General features: G+C 43.8%; 3 protein-coding genes across 3 annotated transcripts in view; 2 read left to right on the forward strand and 1 right to left on the reverse strand.

The window, feature by feature from the left end:
• The window catches only part of polr2f (RNA polymerase II, I and III subunit F), a 3,245-nt gene extending 2,394 nt beyond the window's left edge, over nt 1–851 (reverse strand). Inside the window, exon 1 of the mRNA XM_060865233.1 lies at nt 713–851. Within this exon, the coding sequence (XP_060721216.1) occupies nt 713–732 (20 nt within the window). The 5' untranslated portion in view covers nt 733–851. The remainder of the gene's footprint in view (nt 1–712) is intronic.
• LOC132842105 (GTPase IMAP family member 8) overlaps nt 1–22,920 on the forward strand; it is a 611,624-nt gene that overhangs the window by 431,627 nt on the left and 157,077 nt on the right. The window contains exon 2 of the mRNA XM_060864777.1: nt 20,592–20,657. Coding sequence (XP_060720760.1) covers nt 20,592–20,657 — 66 coding nt within the window. The remainder of the gene's footprint in view (nt 1–20,591; nt 20,658–22,920) is intronic.
• The window catches only part of LOC132842477 (uncharacterized), a 301,251-nt gene that overhangs the window by 268,967 nt on the left and 9,364 nt on the right, over nt 1–22,920 (forward strand). The window lies entirely within an intron of this gene.

Raw genomic sequence — 22,920 nt, forward strand, 5'->3', positions numbered from 1 at the left:
GGGGCGTCTCTGGGTAAGGAGGGGCGTCACTGGGTAAGGAAGGGCGTCTCTGGGGTGATGGACATGGGACCACCTACATGCAGAATTGACTGAACACTGGATCTTGATACCGTGTCCCCTGTATGGTTGAGGGGTCTATTAGAGCTTTAGTAGTGATACAGAGTTGTTGTTGACTCTAGAGGACACTTTGTGCTTCCACACACATAGATCATGACTGAGTTCTTTCCTCTTGTCCGTAGTGACAGTGAGTGAGGATTTACACCTATTTACACCTTTGTAACACAATCAGGCCTAAACTCATTACTGTCACTGGTGTGAAACCAAGTGCAGCTTCACAAGAGAAGCTTCACATACACATATACACACATCTATACACACAAACACATACACATGTACACACATATAAACACACGTGTGTATCAGTATAAATCATCAGATTCAGTCCATTACAGGAGATTTTTACACACTTTAATAATCACATTCAACACTGATACACAGACACACACTCTCTCTCTCTCTCTCTCTCTCTCACACACACACACACACACACACACACACACACACACACACACACACACACACACACACACACACACACACACACACACACACACACACACACACACACACACACTCTCACTCACAACACATTTCTACTAGTTTATATATTTAACCGAGTTCATTTTCATAACACAACATAAACGACACTTACTTGTCTTCGTTATCAGACATTTTCTAATATAAATAAAGAGTTAAACTGCGGAACAGAAAATAAACAGTAATTTGCTCTAACACTGGACACACGCCGGGAGGAGGAGTAAACTTCCGCCTGCTTCACACGGACTTCCGGTTGTTGGTTCCGCATAATATCTCCGGGTAAAAACTTTGTCTTTAACACTAGAGTTCCACAACACAGTGTGTTATAATGACTTATTCCTCCCCCTAATAAAGTCACACTGACTTTCACCATCTACACACATTTACACCTCATTTTATCGGTTAGATTTAATATGTACCAGTGATTTGTGCTCATTGTATAATAAGGTTATCGGTTGTAAATGTGCAATAGTCTTTAAAATAAAAGTCAGAATCAGAAAGGTCTTTATTGCCAAGTAAGTTTTCACATACGAGGATTTTGTTCTAGTACAGAAGCTCCACAGTGTAACAGGATGACATTGATAAGACATGAACACATATAATAGACAGTATTATGTACAGTGAAAAAAAAAAGAATGTGCAAATTGAAATATAGATGTGCAGATTAAAATATAAATGAGTACATTTAAACAATGTAACAATAGGGTTTGTTCAGTGTATGTGTTCATCAGATGTATGTTAAGTGTTCATCAGATGGATTGACTCCTATAGCTGGTTGTTTTGGTGCTTAGGGCTCTGTAGCGTCGACTAAGAACAACTTATTTCCTTCAGTCATAACCCTATTAACAAGCAGCTTGTCTTTGTTTTCAGTATTGAAATTATAGAATAAATTAAATTCCTAAATTCAGCAAGCTCTTAAACTGCACAAATACATCACTTGGTTTTTCTATAAAACACATTTATCTGAGTGCTGTATACAGTCAATAAGGGACTGCATTATATTCTGCAGCATCTGGACAGACCAGGGACTTATGTGAGGATCCTGTTTGTGGACTTCAGCTCTGCCTTTAACACCACCATCCCATCACTCCTTCAGCCCAAACTAACCCAGCTCTCTGTGCCCTCCTCTGTCTGTCAGTGGATCACCAGCTTTCTCACAGACAGGCAGCAGCTAGTGCGACTGGGAAAACTCAAATCTAGCACCCGCACCATCAGCACTAGTGTCCCCCAGGGTTGTGTCCTCTCCCCACTGCTCTTCTCTCTGTACACGGATGACTGCACCTCTAATGACCCCTCTGTCAAGCTCCTGAAGTTTGCAGACGACACCACACTGATCGGCCTCATCCAGGACGGTGACAAGTATGCCTGGAGGTTGAACGGCTGGCTGTCTGGTGCAGTCTTAACAACCTGGAGCTGAACATGCTCAAGACAGTGGAGATGATCGTGGACTTCAGGAGAAACCCCCCTGCTCTCCCCCCACTCACCATCATGGACAGCATTGTCACAGCAGAGAAGTCATTCAGATTCCTGGGAACCACAATCTCCCAGGACCTGAAGTGGGACATTCACATTGACTCCATTGTGAAAAAGGCTCAGCAGAGGTTGTACTTCCTTCACCAGCTGAAGAAGTTCAACCTGCCTCAGGATCTGCTGAAACAGTTCTACACTGCAATCATCGAATCCACCCTCTGCACCTCAGTGACTGTTTGGTTCAGCTCAGCTACCCAATCCGACCTCAGGAGACTACAGAGGGAAGTCCAGACTGCTGAGCGAATCATTGGCACAACTCTCCCCACTCTCCAAGATCTGTACTTCTCCAGAGTGAGCAAAAGGGCAAAGTCAATCACTCTGGACCCCTCACATCCAGCACACTCACTCACTCTGGACCCCTCACACCCAGCACACTCCCTCACTCTGGACCCCTCACATCCAGCACACTCACTCTGGACCCCTCACATCCAGCACACTCACTCTGGACCCCTCACATCCAGCACACTCACTCACTCTGGACCCCTCACGTCCAGCACACTCACTCTGGACAGCTCACTACCAGCACACTCCCTCACTCTAGACCCCTCACATCCAGCACACTCCCTCACTCTGGACCCCTCACATCTAGCACACTCACTCTGGACCCCTCACATCCAGCACACTCACTCTGGACAGCTCACTACCTGCACACTCACTCTGGACCCCTCACATCCAGCACACTCACTCACTCTGGACCCCTCACATCCAGCACACTCACTCACTCTGGACCCCTCAAATCCAGTACACTCACTCTGGACCCCTCACATCCAGCACACTCCCTCATTCTGGACCCCTCACATCCAGCACACTCACTCTTTGAACTGTTGCCATCTGGTCGTCGCTCCAGAGCCCTGAGCACCAGAACGACCAGACATAAGAACAGTTTCTTCCCTCAGGCAATCCATCTGATGAACACTTAACATACACAGAACACACAACACTATTCTTACATTATTTACTTAAAATACACACTTATTTATATTTCAATTGCACATTTTTCCACTGTACATACAACTGTCTATATTATATATGTGTTCGTGTCTTGTCAATGCCATTCTTTTTAGAATGCCGTTCTCATTTACATTACATTTACATTTACAGCATTTGGCAGACCCCCTTATCCAGAGCGACGTACATAAGTGCTTAAATCTCTAACATTGAATACATTAATGCTGGCTCACTAAGTTACATACTTAAGATACCATGAGTTTAAAACATTTGTTCAAAGTTACAATGAAAGTGTCAAAGGTGTGTTTTTTTTTTTTTTTATTTTGTTTTTTTTTTAATGCAAAAGATAATGAAAGAAGTGCTAGTTGAAGTGTTTCCTGAATAAGTAGGTCTTCAACCACCATTCTCAATGCCTCAATGTGTCAATGCCATTCTCTCCCCCCCCCTGTGCTTCTTTGACAGTCCTATTTATTCACCAAACTCATAAGTGTGAGTATCACCAATAGTCTCTCCTTGAGCACTGTGTCCTCCAGGTGTGTTAGGTGGTGTTTGGATATTTCAGTCTTTACCAATCAGTTAAACTTACTTTAGTGACCAGTTTAATTAAAGTATCATCACATTTCTAACCAAAGTTTTTTTTAATTATTAATTATTATTAAACAGTACAAAACATCAAAGCATTATGCCAATACACATATGAAACACAAAAAAGAAAAATACGTAAACACAAATAAGTTGCCAGGGTAATAACACAACAACAATGCAGTTTAGGTTATGTAAAGCTTAAGAGGACAAAAAGGATAAATAAAGAGAAACAGTTTTCGTAACTTTGGGATTAATAGAGCATTGGATAGTTTCAATAAACCTGCAAGATCATCTCTGAATAGAGAAAAGTTAGGTTTAGAGCCAGTACATCTTTGTTTATGTGAAATTTAGCCAGTAGGAAACACTGATTATTCATTCATTCATTCATTTTCTACCGCTTATATCCGAACTACCTCGGGTCACGGGGAGCCTGTGCCTATCTCAGGCGTCATTGGGCATCAAGGCAGGATACACCCTGGACGGAGTGCCAACCCATCGCAGGGCACACACACACACTCTCATTCACTCACGCAATCACACACTACGGATAATTTTCCAGAGATACCAATCAACCTACCATGCATGTCTTTGGACCGGGGGAGGAAACCGGAGTACCCGGAGGAAACCCCCGAGGCACGGGGAGAACATGCAAACTCCACACACACAAGGAAACACTGATTAATTATATAATATTTCCTTATACAGTAATCCCTTGCCACTTTGCGGTTCAAGTTTTGAGGCCTCAGTGCATCAGAGATTTTTTAAAGATTATTCATCGAAAAATAAAAATAACAATGGTTTCCCAGGATGCCAGACAAAGAGAGAAACTCTCTCAGAGGCTTTGTACATGTTTCTGGGCACTCAGACAAGGCACGTGATTGGCTCCCGGCGCGAGATCTGAGCTGATTGGCTGCGCATCATCGCATCCTTTCCCAGCTTCTTCCCTTGTTGTACTGTATCTCTCCACTCTCGTTCACGCTGTCAACTGTGTCTCTGTGCTTATTGTGTTTTCGTTAAGCCCTTACAATGCCTCATAAGTGCCGTGCGCTTGCAAAAGATTCCACTAGTGAGCCCAAGAGGAAGAGGAAGATTATGACCATAATTGAAAAGGTCAAACTAAGGTTTTATAGTTAAATAGATTTAAGTAAAATATATGTGAGTGAGTGAATGTATAATATTAAGGTTTTATAATTAAATAGATTTAAGTAAAATATATATAAAGTATAAATATACATATTTTAAACATTCTGGTACCCACACACACATGTACGGAAATTCCTAGGGGGCACTTTTTACTTTTGAGGATTTTCACCTATCGCGAGGGGTTCCGGTCCCCATTAACCGCGATAAACGCGGGATCACTGTATTCTCTTTAAATATTCAAACAATCCAAAGAAAACATCTTTAAAACAAAAAGAAAAGTCACTTATAAAATATGACTGGATAAAAATCAATATATCAGACCAAAATGTCTCTGTGTGGGTACATTGCCAAAACAAGTGAAATCTTTCTCAACAACTTGTTCACTAGACCCCATTCCAAGTAAATTACTGAAAGAAGTGTTACATAAAGCTGGTGAGCCTCTTCTTTATATTATTAACTCCTCACTATTTTTAGGTTACGTCCCTAAATCCTTCAAGTTGGCAGTCATTAGGCCCCTCATTAAGAAACAGAATTTAGATCCTAATGAACTATTAAATTACAGACCTATTTCACACCTTCAGTTTATGTCTAAAATACTAGAAAAGGTTGTGTCTGTTCAACTGAGCTCCTTCTTACAGAGAACAATATCCTCGAAGAGTTTCAGTCAGGTTTCAGGCCCCATCATAGCACAGAAACTGCACTTGTGAAAGTCACAAATGACTTGTTATTAGCTTCAGACCAAGACTGTATGTCACTATTAGTTCTACTTGACCTTAGTGCTGCATTCGACACTATAGATCACAACATTCTCCTAGTTAATCACGGGGTCCCTCAAGGATCAGTTCTAGGACCTCTGCTTTTCTCAATATACATGCTTCCATTAGGGAAGATCATTAGAAGACATGGGATTAGTTTCCACTGTTATGCTGATGATACACAGTTATACATCTCATCAAAACCAGATGAAATAACTAAAGTGTCCAAATTAACTCAGTGCGTTAGAGAGATAAAAGACTGGATGTCCTGTAATTTTCTGTTATTAAACTCTGATAAGACAGAAATACTACTTATAGGTCCATAACCCAGTACACAGAAACTCTCACAATTTAACTTCCAATTAGAGGGATGTACTGTTACTAGTAGCTCGACAGTGAAAGACCTGGGGTCTCATTTCTAAAACTGTGCGTAGGATCCCTGCTAAAAGTTTACGTACGCCCAAAAGCCAAAAATGGCGTATGCCAAAAAAATCTCCGATTTATAAAACCGTGCGTACGCACACCTGTAAGCAATGTTCCCTTTATAAATCACAGATCACCCGCATATGTGCGTACGTGAAATCCCGCCCTGTACACGCCCATTTTTAACCATAAATAGTCAATGCAAATCACTGCGCGGGCACGAGAGTGGACCTCGTTATAATGAGTTTCCTCTGCGCTCTGCGGGTTTAAAAATGGGGTGAGGAGCCAGCGTCTCAGGGGGTAGCCACTGTCGCCTGCAGGTTATAATTATATTAAAAACAACATTGTTATAATTATATTAAAAACAAAATTGTTACAGTTTCTACTTTTTAATAAACTCACCAAGAAGCCAGCCATCACGTACTGCGCCTGCATTTAGTCTGTTCCCTACACTGTTATGTGTCAATATAAAGGAATCATGTGTTGAACCAGGCCAGCGTGCCACAATGTTTGTGAGGGTCATGTTGGAGTCACATATGATTTGCACAGTAATAGAATGCACATGCTTTCTATTAACATAAGGAAATTCATTTTCAGATGGTGCCCTTATAGCAACATGAGCGCAGTCAATTGCGCCAATTACATTTGGGAAACCAGACATTGCTGCAAACTGCATTTTAATTTCGGCCTGTTCTCGCACAGTGTAGGGGAACCTGATGTATCGACTACCCATATTAAGTATACCATTCAAAACAACAGATATTATGGCACTCAGGGACGGCTGTGATATACCAGACCTATAGGGTGAGATGATAGATTCCAATAGAATTATTTCATATACAAAAAGGACTTAGAGACAAAGTTGAGGATTACTTATAGTTCTTTTTATATAAATAATTTACCTGTCTGCCAATTCCTGCTGGAAACAGCCGGTTGCCAAGAACCCCAGAGTGGTGAGGACTTGTATTTGGACTGGGATGGCATGGTTCCGGCGTGTTGCCCTCTCTAATACTGGACCCAATTCAGCACATAGATCTAAGAGCACAGCTCTAGGGAATCTAAATTGGCTTATTAGCCAGTCATCATAATGGGCCAGGAAATCATCATGGTCCCTGAAAACTCGTTCCCTCCTTATTCTGCCATTGGCGTAATCCTCCAACAGTGCCAGCAGTGCCATCATGAAGCATTACATACCCGGGTCACCGGAGGATTTATATGTTTCTAGCAATTAGACTGATTGTTAACACCTTGACAAAATCACAGAATTAATTTGTGGGCGAAAATTTAAGCCGAAAATGTTATAGTGAACACATGCTTCTTCATGACGGTTTTGTAATGAACACCGTAATAGTTAGGACCAATGATGAGTAGCGATTGTGCTTCATGACTGTATTTGCAGACTTTGACATTTTATGATAGCTATATGTACATTAAGGAAAATATTTCATTTTTACACTGCGTTTACACTCATGATAATGTGGATATAACGTATGAAATGGGGTGAAAATTAAATGTCATTAATTCTTATAATCGTTCTTCTCACATGTATTTTCTACAATCTAACTTCAGTTCACGACCTCACCATCTGTGTCACCAATTCCCTTTGTCTCCAGAATGTGTGTATGCACATCTCAAAGTTTGCTTAAAAGGTGCGCACATTTTCCCGTCAGGTTGTTTTTTTATAGATCACAACCTTTGCGCGAAAACTGGCGTACGCACGTTTCCAGCCCCGTTTTGTGCGTATGCACGCTATATAAATGAGACCCCTGGTGTTTATTAGACAGCAACTTGTCTTTAAAATCATATCACCATATTACAAACACAGCCTTCTTCATCTTAGAAATATTGCCAAGCTGAGAAACATCCTGTCTGTATCTGATGCTGAGAAGCTAGTTCATGCTTTCATGACCTCTAGACTGGACTATTGTAATGCATTACTAGGTGGTTGTCCTGCATCTTTAATAAATAGGCTACAGTTAGTCCAAAATGCAGCTGCCAGAATTCTCACTAGGACAAGAAAGTATGACCATATAACCCCAATTTTATCATCTCTACACTGGCTACCTGTTAAGTTTAGAATTGATTACAAACTGCTGCTACTTACGTACAAGGCTCTTAATGGTTTAGCTCCCATGTATCTAACTACTCTTCTAACACGTTACAATCCTTCACGCTCTCTGAGATCACAAAACTCAGGACTTCTGGTAGTTCCCAGAATATCTAAATCTACTAAAGGTGGTAGAGCGTTTTCTTATTTAGCTCCCAAACTCTGGAATAGTCTTCCTGATAGTGTTCGGGGCTCAGACACACTTTCCCAGTTTAAATGTAGATTAAAAACTCATCTCTTTAGTCAGACATACACATAATACATCCCATAATATTGTGCACTATTACATCAGACCAAATGCACATTATCATCTAGTGCTTGCTAATATTATGAACAGCAGCTACGTTAATTCCTCTCCACTGCTTCTCTCTTTCTACCATCACGAGGCTTCCAGAAATTGTACCAGCCCCAATTGTCTTCCATGCGATGAAGATTTTGGACCTCCACTGAGACGAGGGCGACTCCGAGGACTCTGAGGATCCTGAGACATCTAGAGATCTAAAGAGACTCTGCGATACTAAAGAGGAGATGTAACTCCATGTGGTGTTTGAGGACAACAACCTCCTCATCAACACAACATTTATCAGACTGTATATTTATAATCACACCCCCAGTGTCACCCACATGAGGATGAGGTTCCCCTTTGAGTCTGGTTCCTCTCAAGGTTTCTTCCTTTACCATCTAAGGGTGTTTTTTCCTCCCCACAGTCACCTGAGTCACCTCAGACTTGCTCATTGGGGATAAATACATACATACACACATACATACATACACACATACATACATACATACATACATACATACTGTGAACTATATATCTTGAATTTTTATTATATTAATCTTTATATTATTCCCTATGTTTACCTTTTGTTCTATGTTTATGTTCTGTAAAGCTGCTTTGAGACAATGTCCATTGTAAAAAGCGCTATACAAATAAACTTGAATTTAATTGTTTAATGTAGTAAAATCTAAAAAATCCAACCCCCATTTTTTTAGTGGATTCATCATGACTGATTTTCTAATAAAGTGGGTTTTATTTTTCCAAACAAAATTATTTAACATGCTATCAACCTTTTTAACGTTCTATTATTCATCTCCAAGGAGGGTCACAGTCCAGAGACTTCTGTGCCGGTCCCAAGCCCGGATAAATAGAGAGGGTTGCGTCAGGAAGGGCATCCGGCATAAAACATTGCCAAATCTAACCATGCGAGTTGTCAGTAAGAATTTCATACCGGATCGGTCGAGGCCCGGGTTAACAACGACCGCCATCGGCGCCGTTGACCTACAGGGCGCCGGTGGAAATTGGGCTACTGTTGGTCGAAGGAGTAGAGGAGGGAGGAGAGTGCACAGACAGAGAGAGAAGAGGAAAGGTAAGAGTGTAGGACTGAGAATAGGGACTCTGAATGTTGGTACTATGACAGGGAAAGTTAGAGAGCTGGCTGATCTGATGGAGAGAAGGAAGGTGGATATACTGTGTGTACAGGAGACCAGGTGGAAGGGTAGCAAGGCTCGTAGTATAGGAGCAGGATTCAAGCTGTTTTATTATGGTGTGGATAGTAAGAGAAATGGGGTAGGTGTGGTCCTGAAGGAGGAGTTTGTGAGGAATGTTCTGGAGGTGAAGAGAGTGTCAGACAGGGTGATGAGTCTGAAGTTAGAGATTGAAGGGGTGATGTTGAATGTTGTTAGTGGTTATGCCCCGCAGGTAGGTTGTGAGTTAGAGGAGAAAGAGAGATTCTGGTGTGAATTCGATGAGGTGATTGAGAGTATTCCCAAGGGTGAGAGAGTGGTGATAGGAGCGGATTTTAATGGACATGTTGGTGAGGGGAACACAGGTGATGAGGAGGTGATGGGCAAGTTTGGAGTTAAGGAAAGGAACCTTGAAGGACAGATGGTAGAAGACTTTGCTAAGAGGATGGACATGGCTGTGGTTAACACATATTTTCAGAAGAGGGAGGAACATAGAGTGACTTACAAGAGTGGAGGTAGGAGAACACAGGTAGACTACATCCTTTGTAGAAGAGGCAATCTGAAAGAGATTAGTGACTGTAAAGTGGTAGTGGGAGAGAGTGTAGCCAGACAGCATAGGATGGTGGTGTGTAGGATGACTCTGATGGTGTGTAAGAGGAAGAGGTCAAAGATAGAGAAGAAAACTAAGTGGTGGAAGCTGAAAAAGGAGGAATGTTGTGAGGAATTTAGACAGAAGTTGAGGCAGGCTCTGGGTGGTCAGGTAGTGCTGCCGGATGACTGGGAAACTACAGCAGAAGTGATCAGGGAGACAGGGAGAAAGGTGCTGGGTGTGTCATCTGGAAGGAGGAAAGAAGATAAGGAGACTTGGTGGTGGAATGAGGAAGTTCAGGATAGTATCCAGAGGAAGAGATTAGCCAAGAAGAAGTGGGATATGGACAGGACTGAAGAGAATAGACAGGAATACAAGGAGTTACAGCGCAGAGTGAAGAGGGAGGTGTCTAAGGCCAAGCAGAAGGCATATGAAGAGTTGTACACTAGGTTAGACACTAGAGAAGGAGAGAAAGACTTGTACAGGTTAGCTAGACAGAGGGATCGAGATGGGAAGGATGTGCAGCAAGTTAGAATTATTAAGGATAGAGATGGAAGGGTGCTCACAAGTGAGGAGAGTGTACAGAGGAGATGGAAGGAATACTTTGAGGAGCTGATGAATGAGGAAAATCAGAGGGAAAAAAGAGTAGAAGGGGTGAACTCTGTGGAACAGGAAGTAGATAAGATTAGAAAGGATGAAGTCAGGAAGGCTTTGAAGAGGATGAAAAGTGGAAAGGCAGTTGGTCCTGACGACATCCCGGTAGAGGTCTGGAAGTGTCTAGGAGAGGCAGCAGTGGAATTTTTAACTAGTTTGTTCAACAGGGTATTAGAAAGTGAGAGGATGCCTGAGGAATGGAGAAGGAGTGTGTTAGTGCCGATCTTTAAGAATAAGGGTGACGTGCAGAGTTGCAGCAACTATAGGGGGATAAAGTTGATGAGCCATACAATGAAGTTGTGGGAAAGAGTAGTGGAAGCTAGGTTAAGGAAGGTGGTGGAAATTTGTGAACAGCAGTATGGCTTCATGCCCAGAAAGAGCACAACAGATGCAATTTTTGCTCTGAGAATGTTGATGGAGAAGTATAGGGATGGTCAGAGGGAGTTGCACTGTGTGTTTGTAGACTTAGAGAAAGCGTATGACAGGGTGCCAAGAGAAGAGCTGTGGTACTGTATGAGGAAGTCAGGAGTAGCAGAGAAGTATGTCAGAGTGGTGCAGGACATGTATGAGAGGAGCAGGACAGTGGTGAGGTGTGCTGTAGGTCAGACAGAGGAGTTTACAGTGGAGGTGGGACTGCATCAGGGATCGGCTCTGAGCCCCTTCCTGTTTGCTATAGTGATGGACCAGTTGTCAGAGGAGGTCAGACAGGAGTCTCCTTGGACGATGATGTTTGCAGATGACATTGTGATCTGTAGTGAGAGCAGGGAGCGGGTGGAGGAAAACCTGGAGAGGTGGAGGTTTGCGCTGGAGAGAAGAGGAATGAAAGTCAGTCGTAGTAAGACTGAGTACATGTGTGTGAATGAAAGGGAGGGAAGTGGAACAGTAAGGTTACAGGGTGAAGAGGTGAAGAAGGTACAGGAGTTTAAGTACTTGGGGTCAACAGTCCAGAGTAATGGAGAGAGTGGGAAAGAAGTAAAGAAGCGAGTGCAGGCAGGTTGGAGTGGGTGGAGAAAGGTGTCAGGAGTTCTGTGTGATAGGAAAATATCAGCAAGAATCAAGGGGAAGGTGTACAGGACAGTGGTGAGACCGGCCGTGCTGTATGGTTTAGAGACAGTGTCACTGAAGAAGAGAGAGGAGTCAGAGCTTGAGGTAGCCGAACTGAAGATGTTGAGGTTCTCTTTGGGTGTGACAAGATTGGACAGGATTAGGAACGAGTACATCAGAGGGACAGCCCATGTTGGACGTTTGGGGGACAAAGTTAGGGAGGCGAGATTAAGATGGTTTGGACATGTTCAGAGGAGGGAGAGTGAGTATATTGGTAGGAGAATGTTGGACATGGAGCTGCCAGGCAGGAGGCAAAGAGGAAGGCCAAAGAGGAGGTATATGGATGTAATTAATGAGGATTTGAAGCTAGTGGGTGCAAGGGTTGAGGATGCAGAAGATAGGGTTAGGTGGAGAGAGATGATTCGCTGTGGCGACCCCTGAAGGGAAAAGCCGAAAGAAGAAGAAGAAGATTATTCATCTCCAAGGAAAGAGCTGCATACATTAGTCTCGACAATCCTTCGGCTTTAGAGAGTAAAAATAAATATGAACTAATAGTGACATACAGTCTTGATCTGAAGCTAAGAACAAGTCATTTGTGACTTTCACAAGTACAGTTTCTGTGCTATGATGGGGCCTGAAACCTGATTGAAACTCTTTGAGGATATTGTTCTCCTGTAAGAAGGAGCTCAGTTGAACAGACACAACTTTTTCTAGTATTTTAGACATAAACAGAAGATGTGAAATAGGTCTGTAATTTGATAGGTCATTTGAATCTAAATTAGGTTTTTTGATGAGTGGCCTAATAACTGCCAACTTGAAAGACTTAGGGACGTAACCTAAAGATAACGAGGAGTTAATAATATAAATAAGAGTCTCACCAGGTTTGTTTAACACTTCTTTCAGTAATTTACTTGGAATGGGGTCTAGTGAACAAGTTGTTGATTTAGCTGTAGTAATAAGCTTATCTAACTCTTCCTGTCCTGTACTTGTAAAGCAGTGTAGTTTTGTGTCTAGAGCCTTAGGTGAGACTGGGTCACTAGTTGCTCTCATATGTTGAGTGTCACCTATTTTATTCCTGATACTTTCGATTTTATCAGTGAAGAATCTAATAAAGTCCTCACTACTGAACTGTCATGGAATAATAATGTGTTCAGATCTCTGGGTTTGTGTTAATCTAGTCACTGTGTTAAATAAAAACCTGGGATTGTTCTGGGTATTTTCTATGAGTTTGCTCAGGTGCTCAGAGCCCTAGCAGCTTTTAGAGCCTGTCTATAGTTGGACATATTGTCCTCATACACAATACTAAACACCTCTAATTTAGCTTTTCTCCACTTTCGCTCGAGGTTACAGGTTGTTTCTCTCTTGAGGGTGTGAGTATGACTGTTATACCACGGTTCAGGTGTTTTATCTCTAACCTTCTGTAATCTGATGGGACAACAGTGTCTAATGTGCTAGTGAATATAGTGTCTATGATGTTAGTCATTACATCTAGATGGTTTGTGTTTAAGGGTACAGTAAGAAGTCCAGACAGATCAGGCAGGTTATTTGTGAATCTGTCTTTAGTGGTCATAATAATAGTTCTACCGAGTCGATAACGTGGTGAGACACAGTTAGTCTGTTCTACAGGTAGTGTGTACAGTATGAGGTAATGGTCTGTGATGTCATCACTTTGAGGAATGATATCTATATCAGTGACATCTATTCTGTGTGATATTATTAAATCTAGTGCATGATTACGACGGTGAGTTGCTCTAGTGATGTTTTGTTTAAGCCCAAGTGAGTTTAGTAAGTTCATGAATGTGAGTCCTAACGCATCATTTGTGTCTTCAACATGAATGTTAAAATCTCCTACAATTAACGCTTTATCAAAGCTAACCAATAGGTCAGAAAGAAAATCTGTGAATTCTCTAAGAAAATCGGTGTAGAGCCCTGGTGGTCCATACACGGTTGCTAGTGCAAGAGACATCAGGGATTTTTTCATGTGAATGTGCGATAGTGTAACATTGAGGACGAGCACTTCAAAAGACTTAAATCTATACTGTGTTCTCTGTGTAACAGTAAGGAAATCATTAAAGATAGTGGCAACACCACCTCCACAACCAGTCTGACGAGGCTCATGCTTATAGATATATCCTGATGGTGTAGACTCATTTAGACCGATGTACTTTGGGTGCAAATGATCTAATGTTCAGAAGCCCAAACTTTAGGAACTGTTTTTGTTTGTTTCTTTGGCATTTTTCTGGCCTAATTACAGTAAGATTATTTCGAGAACGTCTCACATAATTACTTTTGAATCTCACTGCTCGGGGAACAGACACAGTTTCTATGGGGTGAGCTATGTGTGCATTTGTGTCAATGTGTTGAGGTGAAGGAGGGCTGTTGAAATTTAAATTTAAAGCATAGTTTACCAGTCAGAAGGTGTGCAGCGCCCTGGATATGTGGACCGAGAGGATCTCCGCTCCAACTCTGCTGGGGTGCAGGCCGTCATCGCGGAACAGCCTAGGATGCTCCCAGAAAACATTCCAATTATCGACAAAGAGTAGATTCTGAGCCTGACACCATGACTGAAGCCATTCATCAAAAGTGAAAAGTCTACTGAACCTTTCAATTCCTCGCTGGTACGTTGGAAGTGGTCCGGACACGATGATCCTCGCTGTGGCGCTGTGCTGTGAGCCGTCTCCACCAGGGTCTTGAAGTCTCTCTTCAGGATCTCCGACTGCCTCAGGCTGGTGTCATTCGAGCCGGCATGAAGAACCACGGCTTCGGTGTTTCTGCTCACGTCCCTAGGTACCTGTGCAGCGACATCAAGAACACGGGCACCAGGTAAGCAGTGAGTGTGAGCTTTACCTTTAGCCACAGTAGCACGGACGTGGCAGACGATGGAGTGTCCGATGATCACAGTGTCGCGGGCCGTTTCGCGAAGGGGGGCAAAGCGGTTCCGGGTGGGGATCTCGAAGACCGGCGGTGGGGGGGGAGAGGTCCTCGGCCCGGCACGTGTCCTCCGCTGCTGCACCCAGGATCCGCGGTGCCCTGGCGCCGGAGTGAACTGCCCCTGGCCAGGCCACTTCCTGGGTGCGTTGGGCAGAGAAAAACACGGAGTAGAGGTGGAGGGAGTAGTAGTTACATGCCGGGAGTTTAGCTGAGACGGGTGAGCGGCGACCGGGGAGCTTCCAGCACGGCTTTCCGCTCCCGCAGCTCGGCCTGCTTCACCTGTAGGTCACGGATCTGCTTCTCCACGGCCTCCAGCTCCAGTTCCACTGAGTGCAGCTCGAACGTGTCCTCACCTGCACTCAAAGGCAGAGACATAACCGACATGATGAAGTACATGAAGTACAACAGAGATAATTGGTGTGAAAAGGTGTACTAGCGGTACTCGGGCTAACAGGCTAGTTATGCTAGCCGGCTAGGGGCGGAGGCTGGGAGAACATATAAATAGGATGCAGCGATATCAAAACGTATATCGAGCGATTATTTTAGGTTTAAGATGTATTGCCGATGTGTTCGCCCTGTGTAAAAAGTAGGGAGTCAGAGTGTGGTGTGTACTAGCGGAACCGGGCTAACAGGCTAGCGATGCTAACCAGCTAGCAGCGGGCGCTGGGAAAACAATAAATAAAAGTATCAGAGGGTAAGGAGTTAAAGTATAAACTCAGATAAATCGGAATTGAGTAAAAATACTCAGCCAAGCAAACAAATATGACGCACAAACAATTCAAACACCACGTTATATGACCGTATATGCTACAATCTAACTGCAACACAACACAACCATACGTGCCTACCCGGTGGCTAAGGCTGTCGGCGAGCCCCCACTGTCGACGTTAATGCAGGTTCAGTGGCCCCGGTTCAGTATGGCATGACACAAAACCAACAATCTAACCGCAGCACAACCATACGTGCCTCCCCGGTGGCTAAGGCTGTCGGCGAGCCCCCACTGTTGTTGATAATGCAGGTTCAGTGGCCCCCGGTTCCGTATGGCATAACACAAGACTAAAAAAGAATTCAAGGACAGCTACAAGCTCGCAGCTTGGAAGATGCGAGAGCTCCAAAGCTGCTGCTGCTACACGCTGCTGCTGCTACACGCACACGCTGCTGCTGCTACACGTTGCTGCTGCTACACTCACACGCTGCTGGTGCTACACGCTGCTGCTGCTACCCCATTTATCCTCTTATTTGTCCTCTAGAGGAATAATTTTATTTTGATTAATAGATTCAAAAAAGGATTTGGCTGAATGATCTTTTCTAACCAAAGTCCTGCTCACAAAACAGTCACGTGATTTCCAGGCAGGACTAAAGAGACAGAACAATATGATTCAGTACACGGCGCCGGTGAGGTCGACTGCCATCACGACTGCTCCGGTTACACTTGACTTTTTGGTTTATTTTATATTTTTATTTTATTTTATTTTACTTATTTTTATATTTTTTACTTATAGAAGATGGATATCATTAGATATGACAGAGACAATCTTATATCTATTGGTGTAAAATACACTCACCCTTCGCCGTTTTTAAACTCGGACCCATGCTGGCAGAGCGAGATCCTGAGGGGGAACAAAGGAGGTGACCCACACCGGCGTCCGCGAGGGAAACGAGCCGCCCCTCCCTGACCTAGTATCCTGTTATCCACCAACGTCCAGTCTCTGGAAAACAAGCTCGACGACCTCAGGGCAAGGGTCAAGTTCCAGAGGGACATTCGGGACTGCAGCCGTCTCTGCTTCACCGAGACATGGCTGAACCCTGCGGTACCGGACCAAGTTTTTCTTGGTTCATCGCATGGACAGAACACTGGAGTCAGGGAAGTTAAGGGGAGGTGGAGTGTGTCTAATGGTGAACAACCACTGGTGCGACAGTGCGAGCATCGTTCCTCTTACACGCTCCTGCAAACCAAATCTGGAGCTACTGACCATCAAATGTCGGCCCTTCTATCTACCTCGGGAATTCAGCTCGGTCATAGTCAGTGCCGTTTATATTCCACCTCAAGTGGACACAGACACTGCAGTATGGGACTTACACGACACACTAATGCTACACCAAACACAGCATCGGGACGCTGTGCTCATTGTGGTGGGAGACTTTAACAATGCCAACCTCAAACGCACATTACCGAACGTTCAGCAGCACATCACCTGCCCCACCAGGGGCGAAAGGACACTGGACCACTGCTACACACCATTTAAGAACAGCTACAAGGCACAATCACGTCCACCGTTTGGGAAATGCCGCCATCTTCCTCATCTACCCTAACCCTAACCCTAACCCTAAAAGGCTGAAACAGGAAGCTCCAGTTGAGAGGGAGGTCGCGCGCTGGACTGACCAATCGGTGGCCGCTCTGCAGGACGCTCTGGATTGTAATGAGTGGGATGTTGTTTGGTCCACTAGGTGGCAGTAATGGGTAGTATAAAGCTGGGTGCATTGAGTGAAAAAGGGATAGTAACTTGTATGTGAGGGATGTCCCCGGTGGAATAAAGAAACCAGTTCCTGCAATCTTGAGTTCCTCTTATTTGTATGATGCCTGAATAATACATGGTACCAGGAGTGGGGCTTGAAGAACGCAATGGAAGCCATTAAACCCCGTTTCACTGAAGTTGTGTGGAAACGTTGATGCAAACTGGAGGACTTTCAAACAACAGTTTGAATTGTATGTTACAGCCATTGGACAAACGGCCGCTGCGGATGAAAGAAAGATTGCCCTGCTACTTACGATTGCTGGAGTAGATGCTGTGGAAGTTTTTAACACCTTTATCTTTGAGGATGGGGCAGATAAGAAACTGGACAAGGTATTGGAAAAAATTGATGCTCATTGTTTGACAAAGAAGAATGAGACACTAATACAGCATGAAGGAGAGGCTTTTGATTGCTTTCTTACTGACCTCAAGATCAAGGCAAAAACCTGTAATTTTAATGACTTGAGAGATTCCATGATTCAGCCAAAACCAAACACATAAGAGCATTGTTACAAAATGACAAAGAGTTTGTGTGGTCTTCTTTATATGATCAAGAATGGAAGTATACACCTGGGAAGTATCTCATTGTGGCTGATGCACTGTCTCGAGCACCGGTAATTTCAGAGAGCAGTCCCATCATGGAAGAACTGGAAGGACATGTGAGTACTGTGGTTTCCTCTTTGCCTTTTTCGAATGAGATATTTAAACGTATTGTGGAGGAAACTGCTAAAGATGTTGAGTTGCAGAAGGTGATGGTTCTTCTTCAGCAAGGATGGAGCAAAGGCAAGTGTCTGCAGTATTTTCCAATTAGGGCAGAACTTAGTGAATGTAGTGGCATGTTGCTGCGAAAAAATTGAATTGTCATTCCAATGTCCATGCGTCCAGATATGCTTCGTCGCATACATGAAGGGCATCTCGGCATTGAACAATGCAAGCGAAGAGCAAGACAAGCTGTGTATTGGCCTGGAATTAGTAAGCACATTGAAGAATTGATCAATAAATGTGACATCTGTTTGAGTCATCATTATAAACAAGCAAAAGAACCCATGCTGATAGCGGATGTGCCTAGTCAAGCATGGGAAAAGGTTGGAACTGATTTGTTTGGCAAAGATTTCTTGGTGGTTACTGATTACTATTCCAACTATCCGGAAATTGAACAGTAGGGACTAAGGAACATTACGGACTATAGAACATCTGCTTCTAGAATGGGGAATACGGACGCTTCTCTGGCTGACGAGCTAAACACCTTTTACGCTCGCTTCGAGGCTGCAGCTAACCAGGCTAGCGGCGCTAGCGGCACAGACAGCATGCAAGATGAGAGAGCTGGAGAGGTAAACACGTTCACCATCTCAGAGCAGGACGTGAGGAGGGCATTCAAGAGAGTGAACACCAGGACAGCAGCAGGACCAGACGGCATCACAGTTCTGGTTCTGAAAGCCTGTGATGACCAGCTAGCACAGGTGTTTACTGAGATATTCAACCTCTCACTGGAACAATCTGTTGTCCCCTCATGCTTCAAACAGTCCACCATTGTTCCTGTCCTGAAGAAACCCCAGCCTGCCTGCCTCAACGACTACCACCCTTAGCTCTGACCTCAGTAGTGATGAAGTGCTTCGAGAGACTTGTCAGAGACTTCATCACTGCATCACTACCAGACACACTGGATCCACTACAGTTCGCGTACCGCCAGAACCGCTTTACTGAGGACACCATCGCTCATCTTCTCCACACCACGATGAGCCACCTGGACTGCAGAAAAGGGAATTATGCAAAACTGCTGTTTGTGGACTACAGTTCAGCGTTTGACACCATACTTCCCTCCACGATCACCTCTAAGTTGGAGGTCCTGGGACTCTCCAACTTCCTGACAGACAGACCACAAGCTGTACGGGTGGGCAAACACACATCATCCACCCTCACCCTCAGCATTGGAGACTTCAGACTGCCCTCTCAGGTGCTAAAGACTTTCTACACCTGCACCATTGAGAGGGTCCTGATGGGTAGCATCACTTCAGGAACAGCACCATGCAGGACAGGCGAGTCCTCCAGAGGGTATTGCGATCAGCTGAATGTACCATCTACACCGAGCTTCCTGACCTGCAGGACATCTACAGCACACGGTGCCGGACCAGAGCCAGGAAGATTGTAAAGGATCTCAGCATCCCAACAATGGACTCTTTTCTTTGTTGTGTTCAGGGAAACGCTTTTGCTCCCTGAAAGCAAACATAGAGAGGATGAGGAGAAGCTTCTTCCCTCAGGCCATTCAGATCTTAAACCAGGAGACACCCAGGATCTAACATTTACATTTACATTTACGGCATTTAGCAGACACCCTTATCCAGAGTGACTTACAACTGAGCAACTGAGTTTAGGGCCTTGCTCAGGGGCCCAGCAGTGGCAGCTTGGTGGACCTGGGGTTCAAACCCATGACCTTCCGATCAGTAGCCCAACACCTTACCCACTGAGCTACCACAACCATACCATAACACTGGACTCCATATATTTCATATTTTTATATAGTTTTTATATAGTTTTATTATATAGTTTATACTTTCTTATTATTTTATTCTTATTTTATTTTTTGCTTTTTTATACTTTTTTTTAATATTTTTTATTCTTATACAAGACAGTTGCATAAAGCATTTCACTGCATATTGTACCCTGTATGTATGTGTATGTGACAAATAAAATTTGATTTGATTTGACAAAGGAGAATGATTCAGTCACCCAAACGACTCAATCACTTAAAAGATTAATTTACACAGAGCGATTCATTCAGGAAGTAAACTGGACTCTGATCTGATTTGTCAGAAAATGTCGCATTCAGGTAAAGAAAGAAAATATAACCTTAAAATAATAAACATTTATAATAAATAAACCTAAATCTTAATCGGATTAATATAAAACCTTTTTAATGTCAAACTAAATATTTAGTTTCGCTTTGTTAATGTGAGGCCTCCTAAAATTACTCAGGCTTTTCTTTCTTTCTTTCTTTCTTTCTTTCTTTCTTTCTTTCTTTCTTTCTTTCTTTCTTCTTCCTCCCTCCCTCCCTCCCTCCCTTCCCCGAATCCCCCCCACCTTATTATTTTGCTCATGAATCCAGACTGAAAGCTGAAATTCTGATCCATCATCTTCTTTCCTAAAGCAGGATTCCAGAGTTACACATCTTAACCAGAGAATAGCCTGTAGAATAGCTAACTGTGTGTGTGTGTGTGTGTGTGTGCGTGCGTGCGTGCGATCATGTATAGGAATAATGTTTAACTGATTATGATATAAATTCTTCATTTTTTATTTTTTTGCTTTAGTGGGAAAACATGAGAGAGAACAGGAACCATCAGGAAGACACAGTCCTGATGGGGACCGTCCAAACAGTAAGAACACACACACACACACACACACATAAACAAACATACACGCACTCACACACACACATACATACACACATATATATATATATACACACACACACACACACACACACATACATACACAAACATACACGCATTCACACATACACACACACACAAACAAACATACACACACACAAACAAACATACACACACACACACACATACACAAACATACACGCACTCACATACACACACACACACACACACATACAGAAACATACACGCACTCACACATACACACACATACACACGCGCACATACACATTCATACACACACGCACACATACACACACACACACACACACACACACACACACACACACGCATACACACACACACACACACACACACACACATTTACATTTACAGCATTTGGCAGACGCCCTTATCCAGAGCGAAGTAATTTACATACTTAAGATACCATGAGTTTAAAACATTTGTTCAAAGTTACAATGAAAAAAGTGTCAAAGGTTTTTTTTTTTGTTTGTTTTTTAAATGCAAAAGATAAGGAAAGACGTGCTAGTTGAAGTGTTCCCTGAATAAGTAGGTCTTCAACCGCCGCTTGAAAATAGCCAGTGACAGCTGTCCGGACCTCTAGGGGAAGTTCATTCCACCACCTTGGTGCCAGAACAGAGAAGAGTCTTGTAGTATACTTGCCTCTTACCCTGAGACATGGTGGAACCAGTCGAGCAGTACTGGTAGATCGGAGGGTGCGGGGTGCAGTGCACGGAGTGATGAGGGCTTTGAGGTAAGAGGGAGCTGGTCCATTTTTGGCTTTGTAGGCCAGCATCAGTGTTTTGAATCTGATGCGTGCAGCTACCGGAAGCCAGTGGAGGGATCGCAGCAGCGGGGTGGAATGCGAGAACTTTGGCAGGTTGAAAACAAGCCAGGCAGCTGCATTTTGGATCATTTGCAGAGGACGGATTGCGTTCATAGGTAGACCTGCCAGCAGTGCGTTGCAGTAATCCAGTCTAGAAATGACAAGAGACTGAACAAGTACCTGAGCAGCCTGTGTGGACAAAAATGGCCGAATCCTTCTAATGTTGTAGAGAAGAAACTGACATGAGCGAGTCACATTAGCAACATGAGAGGAAAAGGACAATTGATTGTCCATGGTTACCCCAAGGTTGCGAGCTGTGGCAGAAGGGGAGATCAGATCATTGTGCAAGGATATAGCAAGATCATGACCTGGGGATGAATCACCTGATGATCAGCAGATCAGTTTTGTTAGGATTGAGCTTTAACTGATGAGCAGTCATCCATGATGAAATGTCTGCCAGACATGCTGAGATCCGGTCAGAAGCTGTGGCATCTGAGGGTGGGAAAGAGAAGATAAGTTGTGTATCATCAGCATAGCAGTGGTAAGAGAATATGAGGAAATAACTTCACCAAGAGAGTGAGTATACAGGGAGAAAAGAAGAGGACCAAGTACTGAGCCCTGTGGGACACCAGTGGAGAGTCTGCGTGGAGCAGATGTCACTCCCTTCCATGTTACCTGATATGAGCGTCCTTCCAGGTAGGAAGCAAACCATTCCCAAGCTGATCCGCAAATCCCAAGACTCCTGAGGGTGGACAAGAGAGTCTCGTGGTTGACTGTATCAAACGCTGCTGAAAGGTCAAGGAGGATAAGGACGGATGACAGTTTGGCTGATCTAGCAGCATGTAGTTTCTCAGAGACATCCAAAAGGGCTGTCTCTGTGGAATGAGCTGCTTTAAAGCCAGACTGGTTGGGGTCTTGGAGGTTGTTCTGTGAGAGGTAGACAGACAGTTGGTTATAGACAATGCGTTCAAGAATTTTTGAAAGAAATGAGAGAAGTGATACCGGTCTGTAGTTACTGATGTCTGATGGATCCAGAGCGGGTTTCTTTAGGATGGGAATAACCCTTGCTCTCTTGAAAGTAGTTGGTACCTGACCAGATGCTATGGATCTATTGACGATAGTGGAAATGAAGGGCAGAAGGTCTTGCGAGGGAGTGTGCTGGATGTGAGGGGTCCAGAGTGAGGGAGTGTGCTGGATGTGAGGGGTCCAGAGTGAGGGAGTGTGCTGGATGTGAGGGGTCCAGAGTGAGGGAGTGTGCTGGATGTGAGGGGTCCAGAGTGAGGGAGTGTGCTGGATGTGAGGGGTCCAGAGTGAGGGAGTGTGCTGGATGTGAGGGGTCCAGAGTGAGGGAGTGTTCTGGATGTGAGGGGTCCAGAGTGAGGGAGTGTGCTGGATGTGAGGGGT

The sequence above is a fragment of the Tachysurus vachellii genome, chromosome 3 (assembly GCF_030014155.1).
Source record: "Tachysurus vachellii isolate PV-2020 chromosome 3, HZAU_Pvac_v1, whole genome shotgun sequence".
Classification (NCBI taxonomy): domain Eukaryota; kingdom Metazoa; phylum Chordata; class Actinopteri; order Siluriformes; family Bagridae; genus Tachysurus; species Tachysurus vachellii.